Genomic DNA, 18,155 nt, shown 5'->3' on the forward strand with positions numbered 1-18,155 from the left:
ATGTAATGAGGCCCTAAGCAACTCGTGATCCTTTCGGTAAGCTGAAATGAAGAGAGGTCAAGAAGGTGTCAGGTGGGCCCCTTGACACCCACTAGGCCCCAAGCATCTTCCTAAATTGCCTGGTGGGTGATCCTTCTCTGGCCATACTAGGGAGCAAAGATTCTGTGACAGACACGACCAGCCTTCACACCGGAACGCCTGCGCCGACTCCTGGCTCCGCCTCCAGAGTCTCTGAACTGCCTGTGCCTGGTCCCCGGCCAAGAGTGGTAGAAATGCTAATCACAGTTGTTTTAAACCCACAATCCACCAACCATATAAAAGGGCTGAGTCAGAGATTTCCTATAAAGCAAGTGAATAATTTAGACAAACTGAAATGTTTATAAGGTTCTATAATTCATGAAAGTGCAGGTCTTAAAATGTTATGGTGTATAAACATCCCAGTAATGTATTTACATGTGCATAGTATAAGAATAGACCTTACAGTTCCCATTTTATGTGATGAGTTCCACCCAATGTTCTTTAGGGCCTATAACCAGTTGTTTTACAGTCCCAATCCAAATCCTGGACTGTAATTTGGCTGTGGCCTGTGTGCCAAGGGTTCTTGATTTAAACATTATGAAGGTAGATTGGAAGGGGCAGACAGGTACTTGTAGATGCCTAATTTTGGGTAACATGAGGAAGTCGATACAGTTTCCTAACCTCTGCAGCGCCTCGGAGAATCAGTTGAAATCCCCATGATGACATGATATTTTATTATGTAATATCGTCATCCTTGATGGAATGTAATTGAATTTTAAGTGTATTTATGACATTTTGTTCTGGACTACCGATAATAAAGACACTTTTTCATAGGGAAAAAGAATATGAGAGAAAATGCTTTCCGGCCACAGGAAGGCAGGAAAGGGGCAGACGTTGTCTGTCTGCATGTTTTCTGAGAAACGATTTCCCATTATCCGTATTGAGTTCAGATCTGCCTTCATGAATTATTCTGTAAAACAAATGAGGATCTATTATTTGACCTGGAGGTGCATTAGTAAATCAGCCCATTAAGTGCTTTTTATCTCATGGACTCTCTTGTGAACAGGATATTCTTACAGTTCTCTAACCGCTTCTCTGGCTCCTACTTTGTGTACGATGGCTCAGATCTCATCAAAGCCGCAGCGATGTAGAACCTATGCTAGATGCACACTATGCAATTTACTGTCAGATCGATATATTTCCAACATGTCCAGTCTGATTGTCGATCGATTTTGCAAGCGATATTTCGTAGAAATGAATGGAAAATCGATTGAAAAATCAATCAGATCAGACATGTTGGAAATAATCGATCCGACAGTAAAATGTCAGAAATAAGTGCATTGTGTGTACCTAGCATTAGTTCTCCGCTTTTAAAGACAACAGTCCTAGGCAAGTCAGATAGCATCTCTACAGACTGGAACACAGTTCATAATCTACAGGGTTGAGGAGCAGGGATGGTCAATGAGATACAAATTGAGTGTGAACTGAAATGGAGACTGCATGTAAGCTTTGTATTAAAGTCTATATCCAGAGGGTTAAGCTGTGTACACACTTGAATGATTAATGAAAGATATCAGACCAATTTTACCCCTTCCATGTAGTATGCGAGCATACACTACACAGTCTATTCTATTAAGCTGAACTCCCCATCAGGGGTAGAGCGCGGAGCCTGAAACATGACAGATCGCAAAAATGTAGACTACTGACAGCTAATCTGTACAATGTGAACAGTGGCATATCCTGTATTTTGGAACAGAGGTAATTACTAATATTTGTCAGAGCCTCATTTGAAGTTATTTTACGCACACAAGTACAGGAATACTGTACACTGGTGCTCTTTTATACTTTTCTGATCCTCCTGCTTGTTTAGGTTTGCTTTAAAAGTATGAAAATTAAAACTTGAAGATGCCTTTGAAAATTTCCTGCTGCGCTATCCTACCAGCCGGGCTATAGGCAGGAGGTGATGGTGTCTTCGGTACAGCTTACTTGTTGGACACAGGACTACACTTCCCATGACCTCTAGTGGCGACTGTTGGCTGTGAAACCAGCTGGTAATGCTGAATGACATAGGCATATGCCAGTTTGTAGTCTTGCTGGCTATTTGTTAATAACAAGGAGTAGCATCAAGTAGTCAAGCCATTTTAAATCAGGATGATATCATTTATTGGCTAACTAAAAAGAATACCTTACTGCGGCTACATCAAGTAGTCGGGTACACAAGAAGTGCAGACCTAATGATTCTTTTTCCAGAGACTTCTGCTGGAACATAAAAGGCCTAAGGGCTCTACACTACATGCGATTCCGATTTTGATATATTTTTTTTCTTTAATCGGTACTGCGTGCTGCGTTTTTCTTGTGTTGATAGCATCCAGGGAAAATTGGAATCGCAAATTGGAATCGAAAATCGGATTTGTGATTTGCAGTGTGCAAGAGGCCTAACAGTCAAGCATTTGTACAAATGGGGATGCTGAATCGAAAGTTATATGGAGGCTGCCATATTTCTTTCAGTTTAAACACCAGTTTCCTGGCAGTCTTTATGATCTTTATGGTCAGTCCTGTCTAAATCACACACCAGAAACAAGCATTTACCTAATCTTCTAAGTTAGTTTGAAACGCCTAATCTGCATGCTTGTTCCTGGTCTATAGCTAAAAGTATTAGAGGCAGAGGATCAAGGCAACTGGAATTGTTTAAAATTAAAAATGCCAGCCTCCATATCCCTCTCACTTCAGGTATGGTTACATCTTCCCCCTCTGACTCCTGTTTCTAGTCTGTAGCTGCGCTAAGTACAGGTTTTCCATCTCACCGCTCAGCTGCTCAAATTATGGCTGATTATTTTCATTTTGACTATTAAATTTTTTATTTTTTTTACCCCCTTGTTTTCTTAAGAAGCAAAACTACTCCGTTCTGGCTTATCTAAAAGATGGCTTAAAGTCACTGCGGCCGTCAGGAAGATGAGTTCTGAGCAGTTATGGTGACGGCGAGATTATGGGATTTGTACAAGGCTGTGGATGAAGTTCTGGAAGAAATACTTAAGTCACTCAGGGATTTACATGCTGAATAGATGAACATTATGTGGATCAGCACGGTTTAATTTTTGCGTGAATTGGACAGAGTATAGGCTGGGCTGTATTGGAGGAAGTTGTAGCATTTCCAGTTGTTCCTATAAGTGGCTCGCATAAGATGGCCGCAAGTGTAGGATGAACAACCCCCTTTTTTTTTTTTTTTCTTTTTTTTTTTTTTTTTTTATTAATGCCATTTTAGCTCATGGTTTACCTTGGTGAGTGTTATACTTCCTGGATAGAACAGCAAGTGTTTGGCTTTTATGCGGTGTACTTTACTGGTTGGCACTCAAGGAGAGCATAACTTAGACTGAACATGCAGCATAAAAAGGATTCTATTCCTACTATCACTATTGGCTTTATCCTCTATATAGACTGCAGTGATTGTATAGTACCATTACTTTTTTCCCTGGACTTCCCCAGTGCATTTTACACCGGTGATCTGTGTATTGCTGCACAACTTTCAATTACACTTAAAGAGGAACTCCAGTGAAAATAATGTAATAAAGAAAAGTGCTTCATTTTTACAATAATTATGTATAAATGATTTAGTCAGTGTTTGCCCATTGTAAAATCTTTTAAATCCCTGATTTTACATTTTGACATTACATGGTGCCATTTTTACTGTTGGGAGGTGATGTAGCTACTGTATGCTTTTTTGGCAGTTGGAAACAGCTGTAAACCGCTATCTCCCACAATGCAGCAAAGTTCAGACAGGAAACTGCCAATAGTACGCACGTACTCAGAATTTCTTTGTGGGAGGGGTTTCACCACAATATCAGTCATACAGCGCCCCCTGATGGTCTTTTTGTGAAAAGGAATAGATTTCTCATGTAAAAGGGGGTATCAGCTACTGATTGGGATAAAAGTTCAATTCTTGGTCGGAGTTTCTGTTTAAACCAGCACAGCAGGTTTGAGGACTGGATGTGTTGCAGTGAGTTTTAGAGTACTGAGTAACCGATGCACTTGGCATACAAATAATTTTACTCATTATGGGTCCTTATTAACCAGTATTCAGATATTATGAGCTCCACTTGCTGTTCTATCTCGCCTTGGCACTCATTGAGAACCTTTCTTGAATTTGCTGAGTAGTAATGAGTGATTATGGTTATTTTTTTTTATTTCATGTTTTTGGAAAAAAGTCACAAATGAGAGGTATTTTTGCAAAAATGCAATGAGGTCAGTGGGCATGTGAAAACATTCTCGAGTTATTATTTTTGCAAAAATATGTAAAAAAACAAACAAAAAAAAATGACGTTAAGTTGTATCTAAAGTATAAGTCACGCAAAAAATGCCTAATTTCATACAAAAAATAGTTCATCCCTACTGCTGTGTAGTGAGTGATTATGAGGCTGAACCAGGAAACCTCAACATCCTTGTGCTTTTTAAATATGTCTGTGCAACGTGTGTTTCCATTTCTTAGCGGCCAGCGATATTCTACTACTTCCTGGCTAAAGTAATACATTATCCATCTTCTTTTCGGAGATGGAAATTGTCAGCGCATTAATGCAAATAAGACTCCTCTGAATTCTCTGCTAACCCACGTGTGCTACAGCGGCAGACAGGCTGTCTGGAGAGACAAATGTATTGCGGTGCAGAAATGATGATGGATATGGATGTATGATCTACCAGCCCGTGTGATGCACCGCTAAACAGATTGCGGATAAGCCTGGCAGAGGCAGCACTGCATGATAAACACAATTGTTTAAAGCAGTGGTTCCCAAACTTTTTCGACTCGGGGCACCCTTGACGGCTCTGAAATTTTTTTCAAGGCACCCCTCCGCAAAAATAACTACTGAAATGCTGTTACGACCATTATTCAGCAGCACCCCCAAAGGATGGGGATGCACGCCGAGGCACCCCTGGCAGGTGCTCAAGGCGCACCAGGGTGCCGCGGCACCCAGTTTGAGAACCCCTGGTTTAAAGCTAACCTGTCACAATCTGGACAATAGAACACTGTGTATTATGGGAAGAACACTGAGAGTTTGCTCCCAGTGAAAACTTGTTCATAACAGAAATCTAGGCTCAGTATTGCCATCCATTACAACAAAGGACTGATCATACAGCTTGAAAAGGATGTGTTTTTTTTTTAAAAAAGTAATATTATCCATATTAATTTCTGCATCTCTAGAGATCTACTTATCAGTTGGACATGCAGTTTGCATTGTAGGTTTTGTGGCACAATATATAACAGTTGCATTGCAGCTAAGGTTCCCAGTTAAAGTCTGTGACAAGACACTATATTTGCATGGAGTTGGGATGCTCTCTCTGTTTGTGTGGCTTTCCCCCAGGTCCCAAACTTAGCCTTCGTGTATATCGGGTGCCAACCGTCCGAACGCTCTCTCTCTTTTCAGTAATGCAGAGCAGCACACAGCTGAATGTCAACAGGCATGCCATTCTCTCCTTACAGGTGCTTCATCCTCCATACAGTGTCTGATGCTGGCCAGGCCCAATGGACTGGCGCACCTAATGTGTGCTCTGGAGGGGGAGTCATGATATCTCCTGCCAGTGGGGGTGGAGGCTGGTTGTGGAGAGTCAGGCCACAGTTTGTTATGGGTGAAGAAATACAGGGCACACTGTGTTGAGGGAGTGGAGGCTGCGGTTTTGGGGAAGACTGCGTGGCTTAAAATGTGCTTGAGGTTGTGAGGGGCAATGGTCTTCCCACATACCCGTACCACAGCCCCATCACTCTCCCTAGGGGTCTTCTCTCTAGCTAGACCTAACCCAGTCTGGACTATCCAGAGGCTTTACTCTACTGAGGTGAGTTTTTTTTTTTTTTTCTTTATCACCCTGGTTCAGGTTCACTGTAAGTATATCTTTCATAAAATAGTTTCTCACTTTTTTTTCTGAGCAGTAATGGTGTCAGAATCCCTGCTCAGCATCTATGTAAGGCGCAGATCACAGTGAACTTAATGGGAGGTGCATCTATCTGGGGAAAGTGTTGGCGTGGAGCAACAATCAGTTTTTGATTTACAACTTTGTATGGATGGCTGTGGTCATTGCGCTTTGCCCAGGTTTCTCATTAGGCAGGCTGACCAGCAATTCTGTATGTATGATTCGGGCAACTGATTGCTTGATCGTGAAATGGAAGGAGTACTCGGGGGGGGGGGGGGGGGGGCTTGCAAGTTGGCAGCCTCCATTCCATGGCCGTGTTTTCATTAAACTAGGTGTATCTATAAAATATACCCGAGCTACCCCAAATTTGTCACTTACATAAGAAATAATTAATAGTTTTGTGATACTTTGTGTATTACACATTGATCCTGAAAGACCGTTAATTTGGAGACTGGCTGGTGGGGGGGGGGGGGGAAGGCTCAACACCTTTTGTAATACAGTAAAGGTGGCCATACATCAGGCAACTTGGCGGGCAGTCTATCAACCATCCGATTCAATTATTATAAATGGATCAGAGGAAAATCTGTGCTGCCAAGAGCATGCCTGATTGATGATGCGGCCAATTTTGGGTTGAAATTGGTCGCATGTATCGATCGGACATGCTGCAAAATCTTGGGCTGACATGGTTGATCGGGTGCACGGTGGTAATGGCGTGCGATATCGGGGCGAATGCAATGGAACACCTGGCGTGATTACTGCCAAATGTATGTACATATGCAGAGTCTGCACCCGTGTGGAGTTACTGCCATGGTAATAACCTTATCCAAGTTGCAAGGGTGAAAAGAGATGCAATACATTTTTATTTCCTGCTTTGTGCAGACTTTTGAGACCCACAGTGGAGATTTCTGGATATCCTTACGGCTAATCTGTATATTGTCATGGTTTCCAGCAGGTTTCCTGACAATGTTTTTAACAGTGGCAGACTGAAGTTGAAAGAGAATGACATTCACTTGCAAAAATGACTTCTATAATAAAGATATGTTATAGATGTTTGTACTGAACACGTCTCCCCAGCTAGAATAAAGCAGTTGCCCTGATAAGGAAAGCAGTGGGGATAATGATCGTGGTGTGTATTTATTTAAAAAAAAAAAAAAAGATTTTTGGCAGCGGAATTCTCCAGCAAGCCGAACAATTCCGTGTCAAACACAATAAAACGGTTTTCTCAGAAACCTGACGCATTACTGACTTTCCTGTTTCCCTGCCCAGGCCAATCTGAGACTTTAACCAGCCATGGTGATTCAATAAATGATTATTCCTTTTCACTCGACTTCCCTTCCCCATTGGATTGGAGGCTGTGTTGGATAAAGACATAAGTGGCTGTGTGAGCTTTCGGAATATTGAAGATAGGAGCCATTGTAGGCCACACAATAGCTGGCTGGGATTGTACTAGTGGTATAGGTCCTATACAGTGCACAGGAGCTGCATTTCTGCAGCCTGTCCCTATTAATAATTCATTCTTTTCGGGGGCAATCCAGTGACTCTCTATCTGTATATATGTATGAGCTGGTTATCCCTTCAGAGCACGCCTTTTTTTCCATTATAAGCCTCGATTTCCACAGGGAGAGGTTTAACAGCAAAAGACCTTACAGCAGTTCTTCCTAAAATATATATTTTTCTTTCTGATGCATGGCTTTTGTTGCAGCTTAATGAGGTGTAACAAGTATTCAGCACAGTAGGCCATCCATCACTGGCCTATCACAATCAGGATTTCCGGGACGCCAATTTTGTGCCCTTATTTAAAGTGTATCTGTCCGCCAAAGCAGCTGTTTCATGTGTAAGTTTATAGTCTGGCAAAAATTGGTATTTTAGTTTAGGGCTGCTTTCACAGTGAGACGTTACAGGCGCACGATAGTGCAGCCGGTAACGCAGCCCACCGCACAGTAATGAAAAATCAATGGGCTGTTCACAGTACCCACGTTGCGTTACAGTGTAATGCTTCACGTTATTGTAAAGTGCTGCATGCTGTGCGTTCTACATGGCTAAGCTGCGTTAGACTGTTTGCACATGCTTAGTAGTATTGGAAGAGGAGGACTCCCCCTCCTCCTCGGCCAGGCACATGGCTAATTAATATTCACTGCACGGTGTGACGTGCAGTGTTTACTCCCTGGAGCGCCGCTCTGTGCGGCGATTGGCTGGCGGGACCACGTGATGCCGCATGCGTCCAAGAGTACGCATCACGGCATTACAGGACGCGCGAAGAGCCGCTCAAAGCCGCTCAATGTAACGTCCAGCTACAACCACACTATGCGTTATGCGACCTTAACGTAGCACCTAACGCAACGTCTTAGTGTGTAAGTAGCCTAAAGAGCAAGTGACACACATGCTAACTTAGAAATAAAAAAAAAAAACATAGAAGTAGATAAATACTAGTTCTACTTACATAACAGATGTATTGCACTGTCCGCATTATAATTCCTGTGAATTTTAGAAAGGAAAAGCAGAGAATCCTATTCTAGACAGTTTTTATCCTGGTTACTCTTAAGGTGGCCATACACTGGTCGATTTGCCATCAGATTCGACCAACAGATAGATCCCTCTCTGATCGAATCTGATCAGAGAGGGATCGTATGGCTACCTTACTGCAAACAGATTGTGAACCGATTTCAGCCTGAAACCGTTCACAATCTGTTGCGGTGGTGGTGGTGGTGGTGGTGCTGCCGTCGCTTCCCCCGCCCGCATGCCCGCATACATTACCTGCTCCGCCGGCGCGACTCCAGTCCCCAGGCCTCCGCTGTCTTCTCCGCTCTGGTCTCCAGGTCCAGCATGCTTTACTTCTTCCTGCCCGGCAGGAAGTTTAAACAGTAGAGCGCCCTCTACTGTTTAAATTTCCTGCCGGGCAGGAGGAACTGAAGCATGCCGGAGACCAGCGCGGACACGGAGCAGCGGTGACCGGGGGTAGTCGCGCCGGCGGAGCAGGTAATGTATTGCCGCTCTATTGCGTCGGTCGTCGGGCACTCGAACGCCGCTAGCGACGCGCTCCCTACCCGCGGGCGATCGACTGTAATTTTCCGCACGGAGCGATTGACTGGATCGGATGAAATGGATCGAAATTCGGCGTGTAGCACGAACGATTGGCAGCAGATTCGATCCCAGTGATCGAATCTGCTGTTGAAACGGCGGCAAATCGGCCCAGTGTATGGCCAGCTTTAATCTCCTGACATCATTTCCTCTTTGTCTCTCTTTTTTTTTTTTCTCTCTCCTCTTGCTAATGGTTTATTCATTACCCCCCCCCAGAGTCTTCAGACACTCCCACTGAGGTCTATACTAGGTAGTGCACTAGTGACTTATGTTATTAGGACGGGGAAATAAAGGGAAGAGGAGGAATATATTATAGATAAAAAGACCCCCAGCATGCAACTGTTTGGCAATGGCAATTAAAGGGCCACCAGTTCTCCTAAGGTATGTGATAACAGCCATAACAGCAGAAAAAGTTTTGAATGCAAGATTAGCATCTTTATCACTTAATACACTCGGCCCAATTGCTGTTGAAATTTGATTTTTATGGTGACAATCCAGCTTTAACAAACTTTAATTAGATGAATTAAAGTTGTGCATGATGTACAAGATGGCTTCTTATTGCCCATATAAGTAGTGTTGTCAGTATAAAAAAACCATCTGTTTGCGAGAGATCAGTTGGCTAATTCTTGGCAGCAGGGGGAGGATAGTGTAGTGCAGCTTCCTTTTGGTCTTGTGAAAATGCCCTAGGAGATGATAAAGTTAGCCTAGTAACCATTTACTTTTTTTAGGGTTAAATGTATGGCAAATTTATTGGCGCAGAGGGGAAATGTTGAAAGTTGCAGTGATATGCTGGGGCTCCAGTCTGCGTCTCTACCTGTTTCTGCATCTTCACAGTGGCCAGGCCCTCTGCAGTAACCCACTGGGAGGATTGTGCTGACAGAAGCTGAAGCAGTTCAAAGTGGCATTGGCTGTTTAGCTGTCATGCAGGATGATGGGACCACTGGACCCCAAAAGTTGAAATCCATTGTTGAGGTGTATAGGGGCGTATTGGAAGGCAAAAGTAAACAAAGCAGGGAAAAAAAAACCTTCAGGAACGACCTTTAAAGCTCAGTAATGTTTCCCTTTACTTTTTATTTTCATGTTCATGAATAACAAAAAACCCTAAAACTGTAAATAAGGTGACAGTCAGTGCAGGGGTTTCAAAATGAGTTACAGTGGCTCCTGCTTTGTGCAACTATTTTATGCATTCATCAAAGTGGAAGGAGTTTATGGGCAGTCTGTACTGCTTGCAGATTGCAGTGCAGTTTGAGTTTAAAGTCAGCTTTGGAAAGTCCTAGCTGGCTGCCTATTGAAATGGCAAGTGCGTTAAACATAAAATTGTCATTAACCTAGATGGTGGCTGCACAAGTCATTTTGTAAATGTAATGACCCATTGGGAATTGCCTTTTTTTTTTCCTCAAGCTCAATTTCTGCAAACCCTTCTCCTGATTTTGTTTCACATCACAGGGAAGGGTTGTAACTTTTCATACTGTTTTGAAAGTGAACCTGTCATACTTGGTACAGTGTTTGCAAATTCTGTATTCTGATACGGATGTATAACTGCTTTCACGACAATAGCCACACCCACTCTTCTCATACAAAATCCTGGCACTGCTTAAAGGACACCTGAAGTGAGACAGAAATTGAGGCTTACCCTATTGGTTTTCTTTTAAACAATACCAGTTGCCTGGCAGTCCTGCTGATCTTTCATAGGTCTGTAGTGTGTGAATTGCCCACCGGAAACAAGCATGTGGCAAATGCAGTAAGAAACCTCTGACGTTCATGCTTGTTCAGGGTCTATAGCTAAAAGTATTATAGACATAGAATCAGCAGGACAGTCAGGCAATTTGCATTGAATATATAAAGTCAGCGCAGGTCTATAGTAATACAGCTTTCATCATTTTTTGGTATACAGGATCTTCGAACAAAAGGGTAAAGAAGCAAGGCTTACCAGATTCCAACAACCCACATTATAAGGTTGTAAACGAGTTTGATAGGTGGTCCGCAGAACTTTCAAATGGTGTCGTTTCACCAGCGATGTTGCACACTACAGATTCCTCCGGAATATAGTAGATATCCTGAGATCGCAAAGGGGAGTCCAGTAGGATAGTGACATGAAAGAGATGTACGGCACATCTAAGTGTAAACCGTCTTTATTACATAACAAGTAAAACAATTAAAAACAAGGATAAAGGAAAACTCACATACGGGGCCCGTGCACTGGGAACCCCGAAAAAGTAGCGCGCATAAAATGGTCAATAGAAGACCTCAAATAAAATGGTGCCGCCTGTCGCCTTCCCTGGAATCTGGTAAGCCTTGCTTCTTTACCCTTTTGTTCGAAGATCCTGTATACCAAAAAATGATGAAAGCTGTATTACTATAGATCTGCGCTGACTTTATATATTCATTGCTTGTGTGGACTTTTGGACATTGTCCTTCTCGGCTGCGGTCGCCTTCTGCCTTGGCGCTGACACTTGTTGTTTATTTTAGGCAATTTGCATTGTTCGAAAGAAAATAAATATATTAGTGTCCATAGTCCTCTCACTTAAGGTGTTTTTTTGGCTGAAGGTGTGTGTGTGTACACACGCACACGTACACACACGTACACACACACACACACACACACGTACACACGTACACACACACACACGTACACACACACACACACGTACACACACACGTACGTACACACACACACACACACACACACACACGTACACACACGTACACACACGTACACGTACACACACACACACGTACACACACGTACACGTACACACACACACACGTACACGTACACACACACACGTACACACACGTACACGTACACACACACACACGTACACACTGCCGCCCTCTGGGATTGGGACTCTATTCCTCGGACAACAGTTAGGATGTGTTGAGAAGCTACAGCCTCACAATGCGTTCTGTTTCTATGGACACACCCATCCGTGACGATCCAGTAATTTCTCAGCGTCATATTGGGGAAGCAGTAAGCATGCTAGAATGTCACAGCAGAGGCGGTCCTGACCAGCCTCCTTTGCCAAGATCCATCTAACGTGAGTACATGCCAGTCAGGTGGACAGGCAAGGGTTGTGCCCACTTGTGCACAAAGCCATGACCATGCTTGCCTATCTGGAATGGGGCAAGGCTACTGACCGAAGTCATGTACAGATTGCAGAAACTGCCATCAGAGCTCTCTGTATTCTGTGCAGCCTCTTCATCATCCTGGAGTCTTTCCTCATAAGGTGCCCGTTAACGGTACAATATTTTTCTCACATGTGATAATTTGATCAGCTTTGTGGGATTGTAAGTAGGCAGATAATCTATTGTTCCCACAAATTGTATGGTTAGTGCACTTTCTCTGTTCAAAAAAATCCAACATTCAGATCAAATTCTGTATTCCAATCAACCATAGAATTGTTTCATTTCACTTTCCTCCACATACTGGGTGGTTTTATATGCAATTCGATTGTAAAAATCTGATCGAATGATCACATCTGAGGCTTACCTATTGACATTTCCCTACAGTCATTTATATAATTGCAGTAGAATTATAGCTTGTGTGGTTAAAAAAAAAACCAAAAACTTTTCATAAGTAATTTTACATATGCTAGTCAAGTAACCATTTCAACTCACAGCAATAGGCCTTGCAGCTCCACAGGTCTATGCCTACATTTTTAGCTTGAGCGGGGCATAGACTGTCGCTCCAATAAACCTTATAACCAGATCAGTCCACCTCTCCCAGCCCTGTGCAAAGCCCACATTGCTCCGGCAGCTTTGAGGGATAACTTTTTGCATTCATGTATAAAAGGCGCCTGAGAAAAAGGGTGCGGGGCATTGTTGCCAGTAAACATCGGTAAAATGAGCGCCTATTGGGGTGCACGTTTTTTCCCCACAAAGGCTCCCGCGCTTTCTTCTGTTCCACTCCCTGTAGAGAACAAGTGCTTTCCACTGCATGACCCATACTTACAATGAAGTGTGTGTGTGTGTGTGTGTGTGTGTGTGTGTGTGTGTGTGTGTGTGTGTGTGTGTGTGTGTGTGTGTGTGTGTGTGTGTGTGTGTGTGTGTGTGTGTGTGTGTGTGTGTGTGTGTGTGTGTGTGTGTTCGTTCAGCTAATAATCCCTCTCCATAGAGACTTCTCAATATTAGGCAACACACACAGCCAGGAGGAGGTCTGACAGAGAACGAATGTTGAAAGGGCAGAGGTTTTTGAGGACATGAAACTCCCCTTGGCACACTCATGCACATGAGACAGTGGCTAAGAGAGGGGAGGGGGGTATGTAATGGTGCAGCTGATCTCACATTGCTTGTGGGATGTGCTAGCTGGAGCATGCTTAAGCTGTTCTTTTTAGACTTTTTTTTCTCACAATGGAGAGGGAGAGCACTGCATAAACACAGATTATGGGGATTTCTGGAAGATTTGATCATTGATCCAATCTGCTATAAATCTATGCCACAGACGAGGCCAAATCGCTTACACCGTTTATTTTCATGGCAACCGACGTTGGCAGTGAAGCGCGACTTCTCTACATCGCCTATCTCTTCTCTCTATCACCTGTATCCTGTGACAAACACTAGAGGGCAGTGTATACATGGTCATGAGACCTCTAGTGTTAGTTTGTCACGGGACCCAGGCTATGAAGAGAAGAGACGGAGAGGCGCACCGGCGGGGGAGAGAAGACTCATACCTGCAGACAGGTGAGTGTAAGCTCTGCTGCCAACACTCTGCATAGCCATTGAAAGAGAGGGGTGTGGCATAGATGGGGCAATGTTACCAACTCATCCCTACGGACACATGAGTTATACAGGTCTTGTGGCTGGTCAAGTACAGTTTAAGTATTATGTGCAAGTAGCCTCAGAACCTGTATAACGTAGACAATGGCGGGCATTATATGGCTCCACACATTTTCAATGCTGAAATCTTGAAAATCTGTGTACAGCGAGTGGAAGGATTCGAACAGATTTGATCTGAGAGGGATCGATCTGATGCTCTAATCTGGTGGCTATCTATTAGTTTATGGCCACCTTTTAGTTTAACTGATAACATAGTCAAAAGTTGCTGATGGGGAAAGCTGCATATCATGGATCGGGTGCCAATCGCATATTGTATGGCTAGGGTTATTTTATCAATGTCATCCAGATTCTAAGCAAGTGGAGAAGCAGCAATCCTTTTATCACCTTGCATTATTCTATTTACAAACCGCTGCCACTGATTGAGGCGCAAAATGACTGTATTTAACACTTGTTTTTTTTTTTTTTTTTTAATCCAATCATTCAAATTTTATAACTGGTGCCCAGGTTAATAGATTTTCATTTGATGGGTTTATCGACTTGAAAGTCTAATCAGTTAAACATTTTTGCTGTGAGTAGATAATTGAGCTTATGCTGTATCTTTTTAAAACTACGAGTGATGATCTATTTTTAAAGGGCAAATCTGATTTGGTATATTGAATGAGAGGTCTACATCTGTGGAATTGCTGATCATTTTGAAATACAGTTTTTAGGCAAAGGCAAATGAACACAAACTGCAAGCTTTTCTGTGAAGCATAGCTTTCTATGGAGGGGGCTGCAATCTGCTTGGGGGGCTGGTCTCCTATGCGGGGGTCATCATTCTGCATTCACAGAGGTGCAGGAGACCCCTAGTGGCAGCTCTTGGCAATCCTCTTTTTCCTTTCCTCCTGCATTTCGTAAGCTAGCATCACGACCATCAGTGCTCATGTACTGTTTTTCTTCTCCTCTCCTAGAACCCGAACTCGAATCCACGCCCCTCAGCGCAGGACCTCGCCGGATTCTGGGACCTCTTACAACTTTCTATAGAAGATATTAGCATGAAATTTGACGAACTCTTCCAGCTCAAGGCCAACGGCTGGGCACCGAGCGACATCCCGGACAGAAATGTAAGTAACTGTACTGCATCAGTGGAAGGGAACCTGAATTGCGAAGGATATGGAGGCTGCCATACTTGTTACCTTGCTACCTAATCTTTTCAGCATTAATAGTGTCTGAATCAAAACCACAAAAACATGCAGCTTATCCAGTCAGACTTGAATCAGAGCACCTGGATCTGCATGCTTATTCAGGGTCTATGGATAAAAGTATTATGCTGGGCATACACGGGTCGATCCGGTGGCCGATTAGCCGCCGGATCGACCCCTGCCGCGTCCCCGCTCTTCTGAGTGGATCTATTCCCGCTCGTCCCCGCCGGCGCTGCTTATCACCCGCTCGATTCGCCACTATTGTCCGCCTGCGGGGATAGAGCACGGCATCTATCCCCATGGTGATCGGACACGCCCTAGGTAGGGCTTACCGCCAGGGAGGTTAAACTGAGAAGGATATGGATTTTTCCTTTTAAAATAATACCAGTTGCCTGACTCTCCTGCTGATCCTGTGTCTCTAATACTTTTAGGCCACATACACACATCAGACCATAGTCTTTTGAAAATGAAAGATCACAGACCAATCTTACCACCCTTCATGTAGTATGAGAGCCATACTCTACACAGTCTTTTCTATGGAGCTGAACTCCACATCAGAAAAAAATCTTTGCGAGATGCTGCACACACAGATGCTGTACAGACACAAAAGATCAGTATCTGCAAAAGATCTGTTCCTGCCAAAGATCCATTCCTGCAAATTGCAATGATAGTCTATGAGATCTGCAGATCATCATACACACATGATTTAACTGACATTCATCTGCAGATCAGATCCACCAGGATGGATTTTCAGATCTGCGGATCTGCAGATGAATGTCAGTTAAATCATCTGTGTATGATGATCTGCAGATCTCATAGACTATCATTGCAATTTGCAGGAATGGATTTTTGGCAGGAACAGATCTTTTGCAGATACTGATCTTTTGTGTCTGTACAGCATCTGTGTGTGCAGCATCTTGCAAAGATTTTTTCCTGATGTGGAGTTCAGCTCCATAGAAAAGACTGTGTAGAGTATGGCTCTTATACTACAGGAAGGGTGGTAAGATTGGTCTGTGATCTTTCATTTTCCAAAGACTATGGTCTGATGTGTGTATGTGGCCTAAGCCACAGCCCTTCAACAAGCATGTAGATCAGGTGCTCTGACTGCAGTCAGACTGGATTAGCTGCATGCTTGTTTCAGGTATGTGATTCAGCCACTACTGCAGCCAAAGAGCTTAGCAGGACTGCCAAGCAGCTGGTATTGTTTCCCTCTTCGTTAAGGTTCCCTTGAAGCGAGAGACATATGGTTTAAAAGGAAATAAAAATGGCCACCTCCATATCAGTTGTCTGGCAGTCCCACTGATCATTGTAGCATCCTTAGTATCTGAATCACACCCGAAACAAGAAACCTCTGATCTGCATGCTTGCTCAGGGTCTATGGCTAAAAGAACTAGAGGCAGAGGATCAGCAGGACAGCCTGGCAACTGGTATTGTTTAAAAGGAAATAAATATTTTGCTGAGAAAAACTACTGGGATACAATTCAAGTGGAATTATAAATTGCTGCTGCAATATGGCTTCACTAGAGAACTGATTCTTGGATTTAGAATGTGATCAGGATCTTCATATATTGAAGTGTGTTCTAACTTGGAACTGGTGATCCTTTTGCCACAATTTTTTCTATGACCTTTTTTCAAGTCTGTAGGCCACAGACAGAGTGACTGTGGTGTAAAACACAATTTTTTTTTTACTAACAGTGCGCACTGTAAGGGTTTTGCTTAGTTTCCCTTATAGGGATTTTAGAAATCTATATATTTTATAATGTGACACTAAAAGTTGCAGCAGCCCAGGTTGTACATTTATAATTCCACTTGAATTGTATCCCAGTAGTCTTGCAGAAAATCAGTTGATGGGTTATTCAAGTTGTGGTCAGTTGACTGCGGATTGAAGGAAATAAATGTTAGCCATCTAACTTCAGGTGTAGTGTTCTATTTCTCATACAACTGATTGTAGCCCATAAATAATGGGCGCTGAACAGTGGTCCACACATGCCCGCTGCTTCCACGAATTGCGTGCCCTTGCTGCTGCAAATCACACAACCTCCAGCGACCTGAACCTGAAATCGGCGGTACACATGCACACACATGGATGCAGAAACCACACACGTTATTAAATAGCAAATGTATATAGTTATAAAAGTGTTTTAAAAAAGTTTGCATCATAATTCCAACAGCTCTTGTTTCTTTCTTCGTAGGAAGTAAAAAGACCCCCTCCCCCTGTGCCAAAGAAGCCAGCCCGACCCAAGCCCCCACTAAGCCGAGACAAGCCCCCAGGCCCCTCAAACAGCGACAAACAGCGACAGGAAGCCCGCAAAAGGCTGATGGCAGCCAAGCGAGCAGCCTCGGTGCGCCAGAATTCTGCCACCGAGAGCGCGGACAGCATCGAGATTTACGTGCCAGAGGCACAGACGCGGCTCTGAGTGCCGGAGCCTCCCGTGCCAATCATGGGAAATGGAGGGGGCTGGCAAACGCAGACTCACTGACAGACTGAAGCAGGAGACAGAGGGAGAAGGCACAAGAGCACACTCCGTCTGGGCTGCTTATCTTGGCAGCTGCGTCATTCTGCGAGGAGCGCTCCACCGACAGCGCGCCAGGACTTCTCAACTAATTATTCTTAGATAAAGGAGCTTTTTTTTTTTTACTTTCATGTCTTTGTGGGGAAGAGACCCAATGCGGAAGATATATGAAGGGGTATACCTGTTATGCAGCCCCCACTGTCTCTCTCGTTCTATGGGCCGAGGCAATAAGGCACCCCAAAATCTCACAATTGCACAAAGACTGCACCCTGGTTTTGGACGGTATGCCATCTTTGTATCACCCCCCTCCCCCTTTGTCTGTATAAGTAGCACCTATTGCAATAAGAAACAAAGCCCACCCTTAGCATCCCTCTTCTCCTTGAGCAGGAGCATGCAGATTTGTATGGTGGTTTTGATAAACGCCTAGCTCATTCATACAGACCCAGATTTCATGTGTTGAGAATGGAGAACCGAAGCTTGCCATGCATTGTTCTACATAGCAGGGCCTATCTATTGTTCTGTAACCTACAGAAGTGCAGTGCTGTGTTGTTTCCAGCAGAGGGCAGTGCAGGGAAAAGGTTACTGAATTACGTTGCTGACCTACCTAGCAGAAAAAAAAAAATCTCCCCTTAGTATCTCTCTTTATTTTTATTTTTTTATACTGATTTAGGCACATTTGTGAAATGGAGACAGG

At 43.6% G+C, this 18,155-nt stretch overlaps 1 protein-coding gene across 8 annotated transcripts in view; it reads left to right on the forward strand.

The window, feature by feature from the left end:
- The window catches only part of DLGAP4 (DLG associated protein 4), a 367,380-nt gene extending 349,486 nt beyond the window's left edge, over nucleotides 1–17,894 (forward strand). For all 8 annotated transcript variants that reach the window (XM_068263408.1, XM_068263407.1, XM_068263412.1 and 5 more), the window contains 2 exons: nucleotides 14,718–14,870; nucleotides 17,141–17,894. In XM_068263408.1, coding sequence (XP_068119509.1) covers nucleotides 14,718–14,870; nucleotides 17,141–17,365 — 378 coding nt within the window. In that variant the 3' untranslated portion in view covers nucleotides 17,366–17,894. The remainder of the gene's footprint in view (nucleotides 1–14,717; nucleotides 14,871–17,140) is intronic.
- Nucleotides 17,895–18,155: the final 261 nt, after the last annotated feature.

The sequence above is a fragment of the Hyperolius riggenbachi genome, chromosome 12 (genome assembly GCF_040937935.1).
Source record: "Hyperolius riggenbachi isolate aHypRig1 chromosome 12, aHypRig1.pri, whole genome shotgun sequence".
Classification (NCBI taxonomy): domain Eukaryota; kingdom Metazoa; phylum Chordata; class Amphibia; order Anura; family Hyperoliidae; genus Hyperolius; species Hyperolius riggenbachi.